This window comes from Myxine glutinosa, chromosome 5, assembly GCF_964187855.1.
Source record: "Myxine glutinosa chromosome 5, kmMyxGlut1.1, whole genome shotgun sequence".
NCBI lineage: Eukaryota > Metazoa > Chordata > Myxini > Myxiniformes > Myxinidae > Myxine > Myxine glutinosa.
The window spans coordinates 139,466,915-139,485,183 of NC_136265.1; the positions used below are offsets into that span (position 1 = coordinate 139,466,915).

General features: G+C 45.8%; 1 protein-coding gene across 1 annotated transcript in view; it reads right to left on the reverse strand.

Moving 5' to 3' along the window:
- The window catches only part of LOC144892164 (putative serine/threonine-protein kinase MARK-C), a 30,341-nt gene extending 12,421 nt beyond the window's left edge, over positions 1-17,920 (reverse strand). Inside the window, exons 1-6 of the mRNA XM_078777418.1 lie at positions 17,774-17,920; positions 17,462-17,510; positions 15,160-15,234; positions 10,801-10,871; positions 10,553-10,609; positions 9,203-9,436 (exon numbers count right to left, since the gene is read on the reverse strand). Of these exons, the coding sequence (XP_078633544.1) occupies positions 9,203-9,436; positions 10,553-10,609; positions 10,801-10,871; positions 15,160-15,234; positions 17,462-17,510; positions 17,774-17,779 (492 nt within the window). The 5' untranslated portion in view covers positions 17,780-17,920. The remainder of the gene's footprint in view (positions 1-9,202; positions 9,437-10,552; positions 10,610-10,800; positions 10,872-15,159; positions 15,235-17,461; positions 17,511-17,773) is intronic.
- Positions 17,921-18,269: the final 349 nt, after the last annotated feature.

Genomic DNA, 18,269 nt, shown 5'->3' on the forward strand with positions numbered 1-18,269 from the left:
GTGGCCCTGAATGGGTTTCTCTCATCTCCTCTTCCTGTTCAGGCTGGAGTTCCCCAAGGCAGTGTTCTGGGCCCCGTGCTTTTTCTGGTCTTCATCAATGATCTCTCTGACTCTCTTGAACATCCTCTCTATCTCTTTGCTGATGACTCCACTCTCTGCCGCGCCATTCCTCTTCCCTCAGATCGGCAGTCTGCAGCCTCCTCACTCTCTGAAGACTTGGACAAAATCACAGACTGGTCAAACAAGTGGAACATGTCTTTCAATCCTGACAAATCTCACACTCTTACTACGTCTCTCCGAAAAGATCGACTGGACAACCCTCCCATCTACTTTCTCAACAATCCTCTCCAAGAAGTTCTGTCGCTCAAGCTTTTGGGTCTCACTATCTGCCTTGATCTTTCTTGGGAAAACCACATTTCCAAGCTGGCCTCCAAAGCCAGTCGCCGACTGGGCATCCTCCGTCGTGCGAAGTCCTTCCTCGGCACACCTGAGCTCCTCACCACATACAAGGCTTTCATCCGCAGCTCAATGGAATACTGTTCTCCCCTATGGGCCGGTGCTCCTGCCTCACACCTAGCTCAGCTTCACGCTGTTGAAACCAAAGCTTTCAGAATTATTGGAATCTTCCGCGATGAAGCTATCTCTGAGGGCCTTTCACTCACTCACCGCAGCCAGGTAGGTGGTCTTTCTGTCTTCTACCGACTCCTCTCCGGCCTTGCACCCCCAGCTCTCTCTGTGCTCTGTCCCCCAAATATTCCTACAGGTCGCACAAGATCTGCCAGCAACCCTCTGATGGTTAAACTGCCGAAATCTCGGCTCTCTGCTCACCTTCACTCTTTTATTCCTCTTTTCTCCCGCCTCTGGAACAAACTCCCTCACTCCCTTCAATCCCACTCCTCCCTCCAGGTCTTTAAAACAGCTGTTCACCACCATCTCTTATCTTCCCCCATCCAAAACCTTGATCTTTTCTACCCCCGCAAATTCACCCCAGATCCACCTTGTTTGAAATTCCAACTTCTTTCCTGGAAGTCCTGGCAGTGTCCATATGTTTTATACCTCTCCCACCGCCCCCTTCCCATGCCCCCCCCCCCCCCCAAAGCCCTCGCCCTCTCTCAGATCTCTCGATGTCTCCATGTCTCTCGGTCCCTGCTCTCAAATGTTGTGTTTGTGTCCTTCCCCCTCTCTCCCCATCTTGTCTACCGCTCCCGATGTTATATGTTTTATGTGTCGGTTTGTCTTTTTGTGCGATTAATGTTCGCTCTTTCACGAGCCTCGATCTTGTATCCCCCCCCAAAAAAAAAAAGCCTTGCATGTGGTGAGGAGCTCAGGTATGCCAAGGAAGGACTTCGCACAACGGGCGATGCCCAGTCGGCGACTGGCTTTGGAGGCCAGCCTTGGAAATGTGGTTTTTCCCAAGAAAGATCATGGCAGATAGTGATACCCAAAAGCTTGAGCGACAGAACTTCTTGGAGAGGATCGTTGAGAAAGTAGATGGGAGGGTTTTCCAGTCGGTCCTTTCGGAGAGACATTGTAAGAGTGTGAGATTTGTCAGGATTGAAAGACATGTTCCACTTGTTTGACCAGTCTGTGATTTTGTCCAGGTCTGCAGAGAGTGAGGAGGCTGCAGACTGCCGATCTGAGGGATGAGGAATGGAGCGGCAGATAGTGGAGTCATCAGCAAAGAGATAGAGAGGATTTTCCAGAGAGTCGGAGAGATCATTGATGAAGACCAGAAATAGCACAGGGCCCAGAACACTACCTTGGGGAACTCCAGCCAGAACAGAAAAGGGGAGATGAGAGAAATCCATTCAGGGCCACACGATGCCTACGACCAGAGAGGAAGTCCGCAAGCCATGAGTGGAGATTTCCATGGATACCATAGGAGGAGAGTTTGGTTAGCAGAGCTGGGTGCCAGACCGTATCGAAGGCACGTGATATGCCAAGTGAGACAGCTCTGATTTGCTGTTTGGCATTGAGACCTCCATCCATTGTTGATACAGCAGAAGCAACATGTCCAGAGTAGAATGACCTGGTCTAAATCCAAATTGATGATCAGAGATCAAGCCATTGCAGAAGAGGAAGGATTTGATATCCGAAGCAATGATGGATTCCATGACTTTTATTATTATTTGTTTGCTGATATTGCTGATAATTCTCCTGATGTTTGCTGATATTGCTGATGTTTGCTGATGCTGATATTGCTGATAAGATAAAAAAAAAAAAAAAAAAAAACACATTTAGAGGCCATTTTTCCCCGCAAAGCGGGGGTTGGCCTTTTTCGGGAACCGTGGTTGTTGTTGTTTTTTGGTCCCCTTTTTGAAGCAATGTTTTACGGCCGGATGCCCTTCCTGACGCCAACCCTTTTTGCCGCCTTTAACGACAAACAGGGAATTACGAGTGAACTGGTACTCAATTTGCCGACCTCGGAAGGATGACAGGCTGAGTCAACCCCCCTGGCATTAATTCAGCGATCGACCGGGATTCGAACCCAGGATCCTAGGATCCTAAGCCGGCACCCTAGCCGCTAGCCCAACACCAGGGTCCAATGAAAAGATATTAAAGATAATTATTTGCTGATAATTGGAAGCAGGCTGATTGGTCTGTAGTTGCAAGGATCTGTTTTTGCACCTTTTTGTGTAAAGCGGTAATGTTTGCTGATTTCCAAGATGCTGGCAGATGACCTTGAGCAAAAGAGAGGGCGAAAAGAACAGAGAGAGGGTGAGATAGAGCGGCAGAGCAGGATTTTAGGACCCGTGGGCTGATGCCGTCTGGTCCAGGTGCAGAATCAGAGTCGAGGTTTGACAAAAACTTATCCACCTTGTCAGGAGAGAAGGACACATAGTCCAGGAGCGGTTGGGTTCGACTGGGAAAGGTGGGAACAGAGAGAGATGGGTTTGGGATGCAAGATTTTGAGGCAAACACAGAGTTGAGGCATTCGGCTTTGTCACGTGCGGTGTCAACTGTGGAGCCATTTGAGGTAAGGGAGGGGATGGGGGGGGAACAAACACCAGAAACGGATTTGACCAGACGCCACCAGGATTTGGAGGAAGGAGACTGGTTTGAGAGTTCAATCTTGAGTGTGGAGAGATAGTGCTTCCTGGCACTCCTGAGGGCAGACACACACTTGTTCCGAGCTTGGTGGAAGGAACTGAGATTGCCTTCAGTTTGATTTGCCTTCCAAGAGGTAAAGGCAAGTTGTTTCAGGGCAACTGCCTCACAACAAGATTCAGTGTACCATGGACGGGGGGAAGGGTAAGACAACTGAAGACGAGATGGGATAAATCTGAGCATGAGAGAGAGCAGTTTGCTTTGGAAGAATTCCCAGGAAGAATTGATGTCAGAGGCAGTAGAGATGGGAGACCGATCCAGATGATTGATGCCTGCTTGCAGACCGTGCCAGTCAGCCTGAGTGAAATGCCACACTCGTCGGCGCTGAGGAGGCTCTCTGAGAATGGCCAGAGAGATGTCCACTTTAACAAGCACATGATCAGAAGAATCGATTGGAGCAGAAGAAGAGCAGCAGACATTTGCAGGGAAGTTAGTCATAACCAAGTCCAGAAGAGAAGATACTCCATTGACTGAGATCCGGGTTGGGAAATTGACAGATTGTGTCAGTCCCAATGAGTCGCAGAAGTCCTTTGCTGATGTGCCATGGCTGGTGAGAGAGGAACCCACACCCAGCCACACCCAGGCATGATGACAGTTGAAGTCACCACATCTGAGGAAGAGAGAGTTTGGATGAGTTGATAGAAGTTGGTCCATGTTGTCCGACAGCGAAATGTAAATTGAGTCATCACTGTTTGGAGGACGGTACAGAACACATATGAACAAAAGGTGGGAGCGGAGAGGAAGCCGAAGCCAGAGGTGGTCCTGGGGTTGGGGTGGAGAGAGGGCAGTGCAAGGAGGATTAGGAAGAGAGTTTTTGATAAAGATAGCCACCCCACCACCAGGACGAGGCTCAGGTCTATCATACCGGAGGAGGGAGTAACCAGGAAGAGATATTAAGGAATCAGAGAACTCTTGAAGGAGGAAAGTTTCTGTTAAGCAGATCAAGTCTGGATTGTCAGAAGCAACCTGAATGGAGAGATCAATCAGGTTTGAGCGAAGGCCTCGGATGTTTGAGGTCCATACCGTTAATGAAGAGAGAGGGGGAGCATCGGGTGCAGGACAGGGGAGGGGAGTGGTTGGGTAAGATGAAGGATGAGAGGAGGAGGTAGGAAGAGCAGTTGATAGTGTGTCAGAGATTACAGAAGAGTTACAAGAGAGGGAAGGATGAGGAGGACAGTGAGGGGTTGTTTGAGGGGGGGGGGCAGAGGAAAGTAGAAGGTTGGGGGAGGTGGAGGTATGAGATAGAAGGGAGAGGAAGTGGGGAGAAGGCAGTTTGAAAGGAGGTGGGAGGAGGGAGAATTTGGGAGGGATGGTTGGGGTGGAGATTTGAAGGGGAGGGGTTGGGGGGGAGTTTTGAATGGGAGGGCAAGGGGGGAGTTTAGGAATGGATGGGTAAGGGGGGAGTTTAGGAGGGAGGGGCAAGGGGGGGACTTTAGGAGGGGAGGGGCAAGGGGGGAGATTTGGAGGGAAGGGGCAAGGGGGGAGTTTAGGAGGGGAGGGGCAAGGGGGGAGATTTGGAGGGAAGGGGAAAGGGGGAAGTTTAGGAGGGGAGGGGCAAGGGGGGAGATTTGGAGGGGAGGGGCAAGGGGTGAGTTTAGAAAGTGGATGATTAATGAAAGATGAACATTGATCACAAATTGGGTTTATTGTGATTTTCAAGTTAGCAATCCATTTAAGAACGATGGAGGAGGGGTGGAATGAATGAGAATTTAGAGCATGTAGTGAGAAAGAATTATAAGAGATTGAATATTTTTTTGAAATGGAATGAGTTGAAGAGGAAATTGAAAGGAGCCTTTTAAATATGAAGAAAAACAGCATGTTGTAAAAAAACGACTGAATAAAACACTGCAGGGGAAAGTTTAAACATATTTAAACTGAACCGTGAATAAGTCTTATATTCACAAAGATACCAACGGGGAGAGGGCCTTGAGGGACAACCACGAGTCACTTGAACAAGGCAAAAGGTGGAAGGCAAGGAGATAATGGGGGCGGGCTGGACAGCGCACGTGGACATAGGCACACTATGGGACAGGAAAATAAAAGTTGTATTTTTTGTTCTTTGTTTTTTTTTGAGGGGGGGAGGGGGGGGGGTGATGGAAGTTTGGGGGAGAAGGGAAAATCAAAAAACCGAGCAAAGACAGCGAAGGAAGGAACAAAGTTCGACGGGGGAAGCCTGAGGCTGAAAGGCCGCACACGGGCGGCAAACAGAAACGATTAATTTATGAAAGATAAACACTGATAAACTTCCAAGGGGCACACCATAGGTTCACACACCGAAAGATAAATACAGTTTCGACAAAATACAATTGTGAACAATGACTTAACTTTGAAAACGTGGAGACCGTGTGGAGCTTCGAAAATCCGTGACGCCGTCTCCAGGATCTCGCGAGATCAAGGTTTGACTCAAAACAAATAAAATACATTTTCATTCATCAAATAAGTTAAGGTGTTAAGGCTATTCATAGGCTAAGTTAAGGCTATTCGCGGTCCCGCTATTCGCGGTCCCGCTAATCGCGGTCCCGCTAATCGCGTTCCCGCTAATCGCGTTCCCGCTAATCGCGTTCCCGCTAATCGCGTTCCCGCTAATCGCGTTCCCGCTAATCGCGGTCCCGCTAATCGCGGTCCCGCTAATCGCGGTCCCGCTAATCGCGGTCCCGCTAATCGCGTTCCCGCTAATCGCGTTCCCGCTAATCGCGTTCCCGCTAATCGCGTTCCCGCTAATCGCGTTCCCGCTAATCGCGGTCCCGCTAATCGCGGTCCCGCTAATCGCGGTTGATAAAATGCGACCTGTTTCTCAATTCACAAAAAAATGTCCAGTGAATTCATGTTGTTGTTTTTTCTTTTCGCATCCAAGTTCTGTGAAATCGCGGTTTTTCAGGGGCGCAAAACAAAAAAAATTGCGAGCTGCGAGCTTGACACATTTATGAAACCCATCTTTTACAAGCCATGCAGAAAACAGCTGGACATACGCAAAATTCTACGAGCCGAGAGCATAACCTGATAAGATTGCACAGTAAGTACAGTACCGTACATTCACTGCTGTGTACTTTGCGTTTTCATGGCTTTCGCGGCTGAAAATTTTAGCCGCACTTTTCACGTGATATCCCACCAGATGTAAAAAACAAGTCACATCCTCCACAAATTATAGAAATCAAATGCTTCAATAAACCGATTACAGTTTGCAGTTTATGGTAAAGCATCCTCAGAGATGTTACACAATGAAAACGCTCCGGGGGAAGTTCCACCAGGTGTGCAAACAAGTCAACCTCTGCGAGTTACAGAATGCAAACGCATCATTAAATCTATTCTTGAAATTACCAGATAGGCTCAATACCCAAAATGCTCACAATCGTACAAATAAATACAGATTGTGTCCTCGATCTCGATCATTGTTCACGTTCCGTTGCTTTGACCTTTTGACTGTCTCTCTGCTCATCGTTCAATAATGGCTCCCAAACGGAAGACCAGTGCCGGAGATGAGTCGACGACCAAGAGGCAGAAGAAAGTCATGAGCCTTAGCCAGAATGTGGAGCTGCTCGACCACCTTTCGAGAGAAGAGAGTGCAGCCTCTGTGGGCAGGCATGATGGCGTGAATGAATCCACCGTCCACAACATACCGAAGAAGAAGAAGGCCATTCATGAGAAACTTTCAGCGAGCACTGTGTCGAATACCAAGGTGGTCACCCATGTCCGGAATGTCCACATGGAAAGGATGGAGAAGACTCTCAGAATATGGATCGAGGCCAACACGCAGACGAGGGACTTCATGCTGAAAACCATGATGCTGAACCCTTCCCTAAACATGCTCATGGAGGACGAGTTGGATGCCATTCCAAAGGTTTCCGAGGAGGAGGAGGTATTTTAAACCAGAAGACAGGGCAGCATGTAGAATTTTAATGCAAGAAGACAGGGCAGCATGTCGAATCACACAAACGTAATAAAAAATCTACAAACAAACAAACCAAAAAAACACCTATTTTGGGGGGCAACACCCCAGCCCCACCAATGACCCATATACCTCCACTTCCATACACCTGAGGAACTTTGCCAAGGAGGATGATATTCGAGACTTCATGACCAGCCTGTCGTAGGCCGACATGTTAATAGCAGGCCATGATCTGTCGGTTTGGAGCCAGACACACATCTCCCAACATGTACCTGATGGCACAGCTGATAATACGACGCACTTCCAGGCCTACATCATCAAGCTTCACCGGGAGTATTTAAAAAAATTTGGAGGGTGAAAACAGGGGTGCGGTTAATACACTGTCAGGGTTAATACACCAGAAAATACGGTACCCCCATAAGACCAAAGTGGGTTTAAAATAATAAACAACTTTCTACAAAATAATTTAAAGTGAAATACAGAACTAGCTTATATACAAAAGTATTCAACCCCCTGAGTCCATACTTTGTAGAAGCACCTTTGGCAGCGATTAAAGCTTTGAGTCTTCTTCGGTATGTATCGGCTTTGCACATCTGGATGTGAGACTTTCTCCCATTCTTCCTTGCAGATTTGCTCCGTCACGTCAAGGCTTTGGCTGGGGCACTGGTGGTCAAGCTCCGTCAAGTTGGACGGTGAACAGCATTCTTCAAGTCTTCCAACAGATTGTCAATGCGATTAAAGTCTGGGCTTTGGCTGGGCCACTGAAGGACTTTCACGTTGTTGTTCTCAAGCCATTCCAGTGTTGCTTTGGCTGTGTGCTTGGGGTCACAAGCTTCAAAGCAGTGATGGTGTTAGATGGGTGATGTGCTGTGCTTGGTTTTCTACCAGATGTAGCGCTTTGCATTCAGACCAAAGAGTGCAAGTTTTGTCTCATCAGACCACAGAATAATTTGCCTAATGTTCTCAGTATCTTTAATGTGCCTTTTTGCAAACTCCAGGCATACCGTAGTGCCTATTTCTCAGGAATGGCTTCCATCTGGCCACTCTCCCATAAAGGCTAGATTTGTGCAGTGCTGCAGGGATGGTTGTCCACCTGGAAGGTTCTCCCTTCTCAACCAAGGAACTCTGTAGTTATGTCAGAGAGGTCATTGGGTTCTTGGTCACCTCTCTGACAAAGGTCCTTCTTGCCGGGTTGCTCAGTTTAGTCGGACAACATGGGACTACCCTGGAAGAGTCTGGGTAGTTCCATATTCTTTCCATTTCCTCATGATGGAGCTCACTGTGCACCTGGGAACTTTCAACACTCCGGAATTTGTTTTATACCCTTCTCCAGATCTATGCCACCTCACAATTATATCTCGGAGTTCTACATACAGTTCCTTGGACTTTGTGGTTGCGTTTCTGCTATGAAATGCACTGTCAACTGTGTAACCTCATATAGAAAGGTGTGTCTCTTCTTTTTAAATCATGCCCAATCAATTGAATTGCGCACAGGTGTACCCCAATAAAGTTGTGGAGACATCTCAAGGACGATCAAAGGAAATTGGATGCACACGAGCTCAATTTGTTTAAAAAAAACTTTTTTTTTTAATCCACTGACATTATGTGACATTGTGTGTAGATCAATAACAACAAAAATGTGAATTTAATCCATTTCAAATTCAGGCTGAAGCACAACAAAATATGAAAAAAGCCAAGTGGTATGAATAACTTCTCAAGACTGTGAAACACTCAAGACTCATTTCGTGCAACACACCCTGAAAATCAGAATCACATTTCACACCACATTCATAATCATGACACCTTCATAAACTAGAACGGCACTCAGTAGAGAGCATACCTCCCCAAGGTGAACAGTTTACGTTTTGTATCCCAGAGTAGACCAGAAAATCACAACACAGAATAACATTTAATTAAAATCATCCGTCCACAACTTTATGAGATATTCTGCTGTATATAGTTTTTGGCGCTGTCATTCCAATGGTGAAGAATCACTTTAAAAATTCTCGTTGCTGAATCCGAACCCGGATCTTCACCAAAATCTAATCATTTCGTTCTTGTCACATACGCTACCTCTCTGCCAAAGTTCGTCCGAATCCGTCCACAACTTTTTGCGATATCTTGTTCACAAACAAACAAACAAACAAACAGACAGGGGTGAAAACATAACCTCCATCCACCTTTGGTGGTGGAGGTAACAATACTCACTTCAATAATATTATGTCCATCAAATTGAAGTCCATCAAATAATTTCGTGAACAGGATGCCAAGTGCCCACACATCGACTGGGGGACCTTCGTAGCCATGCTCTGTGATCTCTGGTGCCATATAGCCAGGCCTGCCCCAGTGAGGATACATTTTTTTACCATGTATGAAAGGTTTGGCCATGCTGAAGTCGATGACCTTGATGTTCCACTGAGAGCTACAAAGCACGTTTTTTAGCTGGAGAACAAACAGAAATCAATATGTTAAAAAACATTAAACCTTTGGTGATAAATTATATTGAAGGATAGATGTAAATTTAATTGTGAAGGGAAGGAAGGAAAAAAATTCCAGAAAGAGAAAAGTAAAAAAAATAAAAATCCTCCAACAATTTAAATCAGGAGTTTGCATAATATGGAGTCGGGGGAAGCGAGAGTAGAAAGTGAGGTTTACAAACGATATCCAAATGAGGAGTACAAAGTGGCAGGAAGTGAGACTTCTTGAGCCACATGACAGGAATCGAAGGCCACAAGATGTGGAGTTGTGAAAGGAAAGAGAAATTCAAAAAGGTTTCGCAATCTCGGTGAGGGACAATATCATATCAAGAGAAAAGGGCGACCTGAAGCAGGGATTTAATGAATAGTGTTCTGTGTGGATAGAGATTAGGGATGGAAGAGTAGTTAGTCATGTATAATCAGGCTCCTGGTGTAACGGAAGAGTAAGATTGAAAGGTTCATGAAGAATTCAGAAAGTATTGTGGTGAAGGAAGAGTGCTGATTGTGGGTGATATTAATTTTCCAGGGATAGACCAAGTTCAGAAACAGGGAAAGGGCAGAAGAGGCATTTCATGATCAGGTCCACAATTGCTTTTTAATGGAGTGTGTCGATAATCCCATGAGAAGCGGAGTGTTCGACCCCTTATGAGGTAATACTCTGAATAAGGTGGAGAAGGTTAAGGAAGAACAGCATTTATGGACAAGAGACCATAACATAGTGTGTGTAAGTGGATTCTGGGACCACCGTGATTAGATATCAAAATTAAACACAAACTCCAACAGTGGGTGGCTGTCTTTTTCACAGACCACAACCGAGCTGGAATGGGTATATAATTTTGATTTCTTACTTTCTATTTATATTTGAAGTTCAAATCATTATACAATGAACACAAAAAGGGTCCATATGTGACGGATCCCACCCTCTTTCACTCCATTGTAGGTTTTACCCAACAACATGAATTTAGTTCTTTCCTGCCCCCTCCACTTCCCACTCCCATTCCTTCCTTTGCTGCACCAAAAATGGTTTTCATTGCAGTGTCAGGCAGAACGTATCACGGTCTGCACTGGTGCAGTTGGTTACCTTTATGTTCCTGTGCACAATGTTCTGGGCATGCAAGTACTCAAAAGCATCAGCCATCTGGAGGAAGGAGGAGATGAAATATTCAAACATGGATACAGATTCTGGTTGTTCAGATTTTACAATTTTTCAGTTCAATTATTTCTGTCATATTTCAAACCACGACATAAACATCACAATGAGGGTGGAATGAGGAATGGAATGGGTATTTCACCAACTTCTGCTCCAAATGGTAACCAACTTCTGCTCACCTGTTTCATGGGAAACCACAGCTTTCTTTCTGTACATGTCCTCAGAAAATGAATTTGGGAAGCGAGTGAACCTGTACACAGCAGACAGAAACATACAAGGGCAAAACAATGAAATAAAAAAAATGTGTGTACAGAATCGAGGCTCGTGTAGAGCAAACACATCAAACATGAAAACATGCACAGACACATAAAACATACAATGAAGGGAGCGTGAGACAAGAGGGGGAGAGAGGGAAGCACACAAGCGCAAAAACAGCAGAGAACAAGGACGGCAGTAGATCTGTGGAAGGGAGAGGACTGGGGGAGGAGGGAGGCATGGGGGTGGGGGGGGAGAGGGGTGAGGGTACCGTGTATAACGCAAATGAACACTACTAGGAATTACAGGAAACAAGTTAGAGATTCAAAGAGTCAGATTTGGAGTGTTTTATCGGGGGTAGAAAAGATCAAGGTATTGGATGGGGTAAGATAAGAGATGGTGGTGAACAGCTGTTTTGAAGACCTGGAGGGATAAGTGGGATTGAATAGAGGGTGGGAGTTTGTTCCAGAGGTGAAAGAAAAGAGGAATGAAAGAGTGAAGGTGAGCAGAGGCTCTTGATTTTGGTAGTTTCACCAAAATGAAACCAGAGGCAAAAGCCGAATGCCTCAACTCTGTGTTTGCCTCAAAATCCTTAGTCCCAAACCCATCTCTCTCTGTTCCCACCTTTCCCAGTCGAACAAAACTGCTCCTGGACTCTGTGACCTTCTCTCCTGACAAGGTGGAGGAGTTTTTGTCAAACCTCGACTCTGATTCTGCAACTGGACCAGATGGCATCAGCCCACGGGTCCTAAAATACTGCTCTGCCGCTCTATCTCACCCTCTCTCTGTTCTTTTCACCCTATCCTTTGCTCAAGGTCATCTGCCAGCATCCTGGAAATCAGCAAACATTACCGCTTTACACAAAAAAGGTGCAAAAACAGATCCTTGCAACTACAGACCAATCAGCCTGCTCCCAATTATCAGCAAAGTCATGGAATCCATCATTGCTTCGGATATGAAATCTTTCCTCTTCTCCAATGGCTTGATCTCTGATCATCAATTTGGTTTCAGACCAGGTCACTCTACTCTGGACATGCTGCTTCTGCTGTCTCAACAATGGATGGAGGTCCTCAATGCCAAACAGGAAATCAGAGCTGTCTCCCTTGACATATCACGTGCCTTCGATACGGTCTGGCACCCAGCTCTGCTCACCAAACTCTCCTCCTATGGTATCCATGGAAATCTCCATGCATGGCTTGCGGACTTCCTCTCTGGTCATAGTCAACGTGTGGCCCTGAATGGATTTCTCTCATCTCCCCTTCCCGTTCAGGCTGGAGTTCCCCAAGGCAGTGTGCTGGGCCCTGTGCTTTTTCTGGTCTTTATCAATGATCTCTTCGACTCTCTGGAAAATCCTCTGTATCTCTTTGCTGATGACTCCACTCTCTGCCGCTCCATTCCTCTTCCCTCAGATCGGCAGTCTGCAGCCTCCTCACTCTCTGAAGACCTGGACAAAATCACAGACTGGTCAAACATGTGGAACATGTCTTTCAATCCTGACAAATCTCACACTCTTACTATGTCTCTCCGAAAAGATCGACTGGACAACCCTCCCATCTAATTTCTCAACAATCCTCTCCAAGAAGTTCTGTCGCTCAAGCTTTTGGGTCTCACCATCTGCCATGATCTTTCTTGGGAAAACCACATTTCCAAGCTGGCCTCCAAAGCCAGTCACCGACTGGGCATCCTCCGTCGTGCGAAGTCCTTCCTAGGCACACCTGAGCTCCTCACCACATACAAGGCTTTCATCCGCAGCTCAATGGAATACTGTTCTCCCCTATGGGCTGGTGCTCCTGCCTCACACCTGGCTCGGCTTCACGCTGTTGAATCCAAAGCTTTCAGAATCATTGGAATCTCCCGCGATGAAGCTATCTCTGAGGGCCTTTCACTCACTCACCGCAGGCAGGTAGGTGGTCTTTCTGTCTTCTACCGACTCCTCTCCGGCCTTGCTCCCCCAGCTCTCTCTGTGCTCTGTCCCCCAAATATTCCTACAGGTCGCACAAGATCTGCCAGCCACCCTCTGATGGTTAAACTGCCGAAATCTCGGCTCTCTGCTCACCTTCACTCTTTCATTCCTCTTTTCTCCCGCCTCTGGAACAAACTCCCACACTCACTTCAATCACACTCCTCCCTCCAGGTCTTCAAAACAGCTGTTCACCACCATCTCTTATCTTCCCCCATCCAAAACCTTGATCTTTTTTACCCCCACTAATTCACCCCAGATCCATCTTGTTTGAAATTCCAACTTCTTTCCTGGAAGTCTTGGCAGTGTCCATATGTTTTATACCTCTCCCACCCCCCCCCCCCCCTTCCCATGCCTCCCCCCAAAGCCCTCTCCCTCCCACAGTTCTCTCGATGTCTCCATGTCTCTCGGTCCCTGCTCTCAAATGTTGTGTTTGTGTCCTTCCCCCTCTCTCCCCATCTTGTCTACCGCTCCCGATGTTATTTGTTTTGTGTGTCTGTTTGTCATTCTGTGTGATTAATGTTCGCTCTTTCACGAGCCTCGATCTTGCATACAAAAAAAAAAAAAGAAAAAAAAAAAAAAAAGAAAGAAGAGGGTTGCTGGCAGATCTTGTGCCTCCTGCAGGAATATTTGGGGGACGAGCACCGACAGAGCTGGGTGAGCAAGGCCGGAGAGGAGTTGACAGAAGACAGAAAGACCACCAACCTGCCTGCGGTGAGCGAGTGATAGGCCCTCAGAATCAGCTTCATCATTGGAGATACCAATGATTCTGCAACATTTGGATTCAACAGCGTGAAGCCGAGATAGGTGTGAGGCAGGAGCACAGGCCAGAGGGGAGAGCAGTATTCCATTGAGCTGCGGATGAAAGCTTTGAACATGGTGAGGAGCTCAGAGGTGCCCAAAAAGGACCTCTCACGACAGAGGATGCCCAGTCAGTGACTGGCTTTAGAGACCAGCTTGGAAATGTGGTTTTGCCAAAAAAGATCTTGGCAGATAGTGAGACCCAAAAGCTTGAGTGACAGAACTTATTTGAGAGGATTGCTCGGCAAGTAGATGGGAGGATTGTGTAGCGGTATTTTTGGAGAGACAAAGTGAGAGTGTGAGATATGCCAGGATTGAAAGACATGTTCGACTTGTTTGACCAGTTTGTGGTTTTATCCAGGTCTGCAGAGTGAAGAATTTTGCATTTCTGAGAAAACAGGAGGAGAGGAAAAGTTATTTTGCTTTTGAAGATTTGAATGTTTCATTGATAAAATAAACACAAAATGACAAAGATAAAAATTTGCTTGCAAACTCAAAGGTCATTGAAGAGCAAGGTGATGGAGGGCCACAGCTGGATACAAGTCGGGGAATGAATGAACAGGAAGAGGGGTGGGTGAGGTAGAGAGAGAGTGAGAGAGAGAGTGGGGGTGGGGGGTGGAGGGGGTTAACACAAGACACTGGAAGTGAAGGATAGAATGATAAGAGGGTTAATGGGCATTGGGCAAAGACAAAATATTGAGGAAAGGATAGAGGGTGACATGAGATGTTGATGCACCACCTGCAATAACTCTTGGAGGGGAGAATGTGATTGAATAGTTTCCAGAGGGCAGTTACACAAATGGGAGAAAAGAGGAACTATAAAGTGTGTGTGGAAAGTGTGCACTTTGAGTTTAACCAGGAGGGGATTACTGGAGGAACTTGGGCAGTGAAGGAGCAGGAGATTTATCAGTATCTTCCAAGACTCTCTATCTTTTGACAGGCCGCATAAATGAGATGAGCCGCTCCGTCTGTCACGTGAGGAACTGGCAATGTGTTTCAGCCTCATCACATAACATGACAATAATGTTGAGAGCTTCTTATTTAACAGAAACCAAATCAGTTTGTGATGCTGCCATCTCTTCCCCGAAATGAGAGGTTGCACAATCACAAACGGGTTTACTGGATCCTGTGGAATATAAGCTCTCACGACGTCTCCATTGACCAACACAGACACCTTGTCGGCTGTGAGTTCAAGGAATTATTTGGAATGATGGAAACCGCAGCTCAGTTTGGAAGACAGCTTTGATATGTGACCCACATCATGGCTGATGGTGAAGCCGATAAAGTCAAGAAACCGAACCACTTCCTGTGTCTGACCAGGAAAATAGATCAGTTGGTTGTTTTTGACAATTGTGCCGGAGTGACGGTGAAACTGAGATTTGTCAGAACTGAATGAGATGGTCCAACAATCAGAACATCACAATTCATGTTTTCTAATGACTAAATCATTTAGCTGCCAAAGTAAAAGTTGACTTCATAGACACACAGTGGATTTTCAGCAAAATGACGTCAAAATCCTCACCTGCTTCTACATACTCCATAACGAGGACCATGCGTTCATTGTATGGATCTTTCGTTGGGATGTCGATCAACTTCACTGAAAGGAAACAAGATGGTGGAGCACAAGTTAATATGGCATGAGAAACTCGTCCAAAGTCAAACACCTTTAAACAACATGACAGACATGTACATTGCGTGTGATGACAAGTAGTCAACAGGTGAGCCTCAACATCCTCCTTTCGCCAACACCATTCATGATCTTGTCTGTAAACATTTGGGCAGAACTGCACCAATCATAAGTACATCGATTAAATAAGCACAGGTCAGTGCAGGAAATGTTGAGACCGGTATACAAATGGGAAAATCAGGTGGAGGTGCGGGAGGGTGGGGGAGGGGGGGGGAGGTTAGCTGGGTAGTGTGTGTGTTCGGATCGATCACAATCGGTATCGAGCAGATTTTGGTTCAGGCAAACAACTGATGAGAATTATTCCGATAACAAGACATTTGGCAAACACACAACTCACATTCGGTTGGCAGAGAACATTTGATTTCCAGTGTGTTGGAATCTCATTATTAATTACACAAAAGCAAATGAAAGAGAAAAGCAAAGAACTGACAAGAGGATCCGGTTTCCAGCGACTCTTTTTCTCTTCGGTTGTTGACCACTTTTGTTCGTATCGTGGGCACATCACCACACAATTTGAGTGCCTGTTTTGTTACTTTTACATCTTGCGCTCAGCAGTTCGTTGTTCTTTTCACACATGGTCAATCACCATCATTGGACCTCATGAAGCCTGGTGTTGAAATTGAGCGCACATCATGCCCCTGAAATACCACCAGGACGGTTGACTCACCCTGTTATCCTTCCGTCATTGCGAAATGAGTACCGGCCTGCTGGTAACAGGGGCACCGCATCGGCAGCACAGCTTCACTTCTGGAAGATGATGCAACCAACAGCCACAGGCTGTATACGAAACAACGATTCCCATCCTCGCTAAAAACCATCCTTATTCGGCTTGTTCAGCGTCTGTGTCCTCTTCCCCCTTCTCTCACTCATTATTCCTTCAACCGTCGTCCTCTTTCATCCATTACCCTGCTATCGGTGAAGTACAAGGTTCTGCACCCAGACTCAATGGCTCAAGTGTGCTTCTTGGTATTTGAGGTAAATTTTGGAGGCCTTTGAAGTAAATAGAATTGCATTTCAATCTCAATTTGTATATTTATTCTCTAAAACGAGTTATTCAACTCTCTCTGAGATAGGAATTTTAATGGTGATCATTTTATTGCAAGTAATTTTCAATTTTCTTCAGATGATAAAGAAGAACCATCCCATTTCGGCCTCAGAAATTTCCTGGCATCAAAATCTATTTTTAATGTCACCACGGAGTGCAGAGAAGAACGAGTGGTTACATGCACTTGCAGGATGCAAAATAAATGAAATACCTCAGCTGGGACATTTGTGCCAAGAAATGCACAGTACAACAACTTTACCTGCACGAGTGTGCATGGTCCAGTTCGGAGGTTGGAAAATCGAAACAGATAGCTTCTAGTCACCAAATTTGTCATCCGAGTCCTTTGTAACCAGAGCCAGGTCCAAAGCACAAGAAAAAAAGAACAGGAATTGGACTCGGATTGCTTAGACTCGGACAGCTTGGACTCAGACTCAGATTCGGAATCAGACCAGGTGGACTCGACTACAACACTGAAGGTGGTGGGAGGAATCATCCTGGATAGGTCGCCCAAACAATGCAGGATATGATAGCGTGCAAGCGATATTTCTATTTAAGAACGAGCAATCCAAAAGGGGGCTGACACGATGGCCTGGAGCTCTCGATGTACACAGACTCGCCTCGTGGCCGTCTCGCCCATTTGGAAACTCGGCCCAGCTATAAACTATGATAACGGTGTTTCACAGGCAGGGTGGTTCAATAATTGTGCCGTCCCACGGAGGGAGGTTAAACTAGCATCCCATCTACCACCCTCTTGAGATGTGGATAAGTGTCCACCCCCCTGAGCTAATACTTGGTGGAAACACCTTTAACAGCAATTACAGCTGTGAGGCTATTTATATATAAATAAATATTTTGCATATGGAGTTCATCGAAGTGATCAGAGAATTTGCTTATTGGAGTGATCATCTTCTGTGGAATTCTATAAGATCTCAGCATCTTCCACAGGCTTGCTCGATGAACACGATCGAATTCCTTCTTGAAGTCAATGAAGTTGATAGAAAGAGGTGTATTCCATTCTAAGCATTTATATCATTATACTTTTGATAATATAACACTCAAACTTCATTAAGTTTGAGTGAAATCCACACTTACTAATGTTTGGGTGATTTAGCACGTTCAATATCGAAGCTTCACGCCAGAGCTGCAAAAAATATATAAAAATTAAAAAAGAAGAAAAGAGAAAGAGAAAATCATACAAATTCCTTCTACCAGCTGGATAAAAGTTAAGTTACATCATCACAATAACCACAAGATTGTAACTCACACACAGAGACGCACAGCCTCAGGGGCCAAGAGACAAAGATGTATCACAGACAAAACTTCTGCCAGGACAGTTCAGGGGTTTAACTGTGTTCTTACTTCAGCAGTTAAAACACCACCATCTCCACATAAACACAAACTTACATGCATTGAATATTTCAAAGATCTTGCCTTCTTCAAAGCAACCTGAAAGAGGGGACAAGAGATCGTATTATAAAATCTCAGCTACAATGCAGGAAAATGAGTCGAACAAATGATGTTGGTGTGTCGTGATGTACAATTATTATTTCTGTTTATACTGAAGTGAACGTTGGAGCTAAATGAGAGAAAGGAACAACTTCACACAGACGGGAAATAAAAAGGGGAAGAGGTAAACGATTACATCAACACACCACAAGTGAATCTAGTCGAGTGGTAGAAATTGGAAGTGTCATGTATGCAGTGCAAATGTTCACCGTTGTATCCCTACACCGGGACCGGGTTGGATCCCTACGCCAGAGCTCGGATGGCGCTGCTGTGAATCGGGCCTTGATCGGCAGAGTGAATAAACGCGTACGACAATTGATCGCAGTTTGTCGAGATACTTTACATGGCGACGAAGGTAAACATCTAGACCATGACATCTTTCGGCCATATCGAT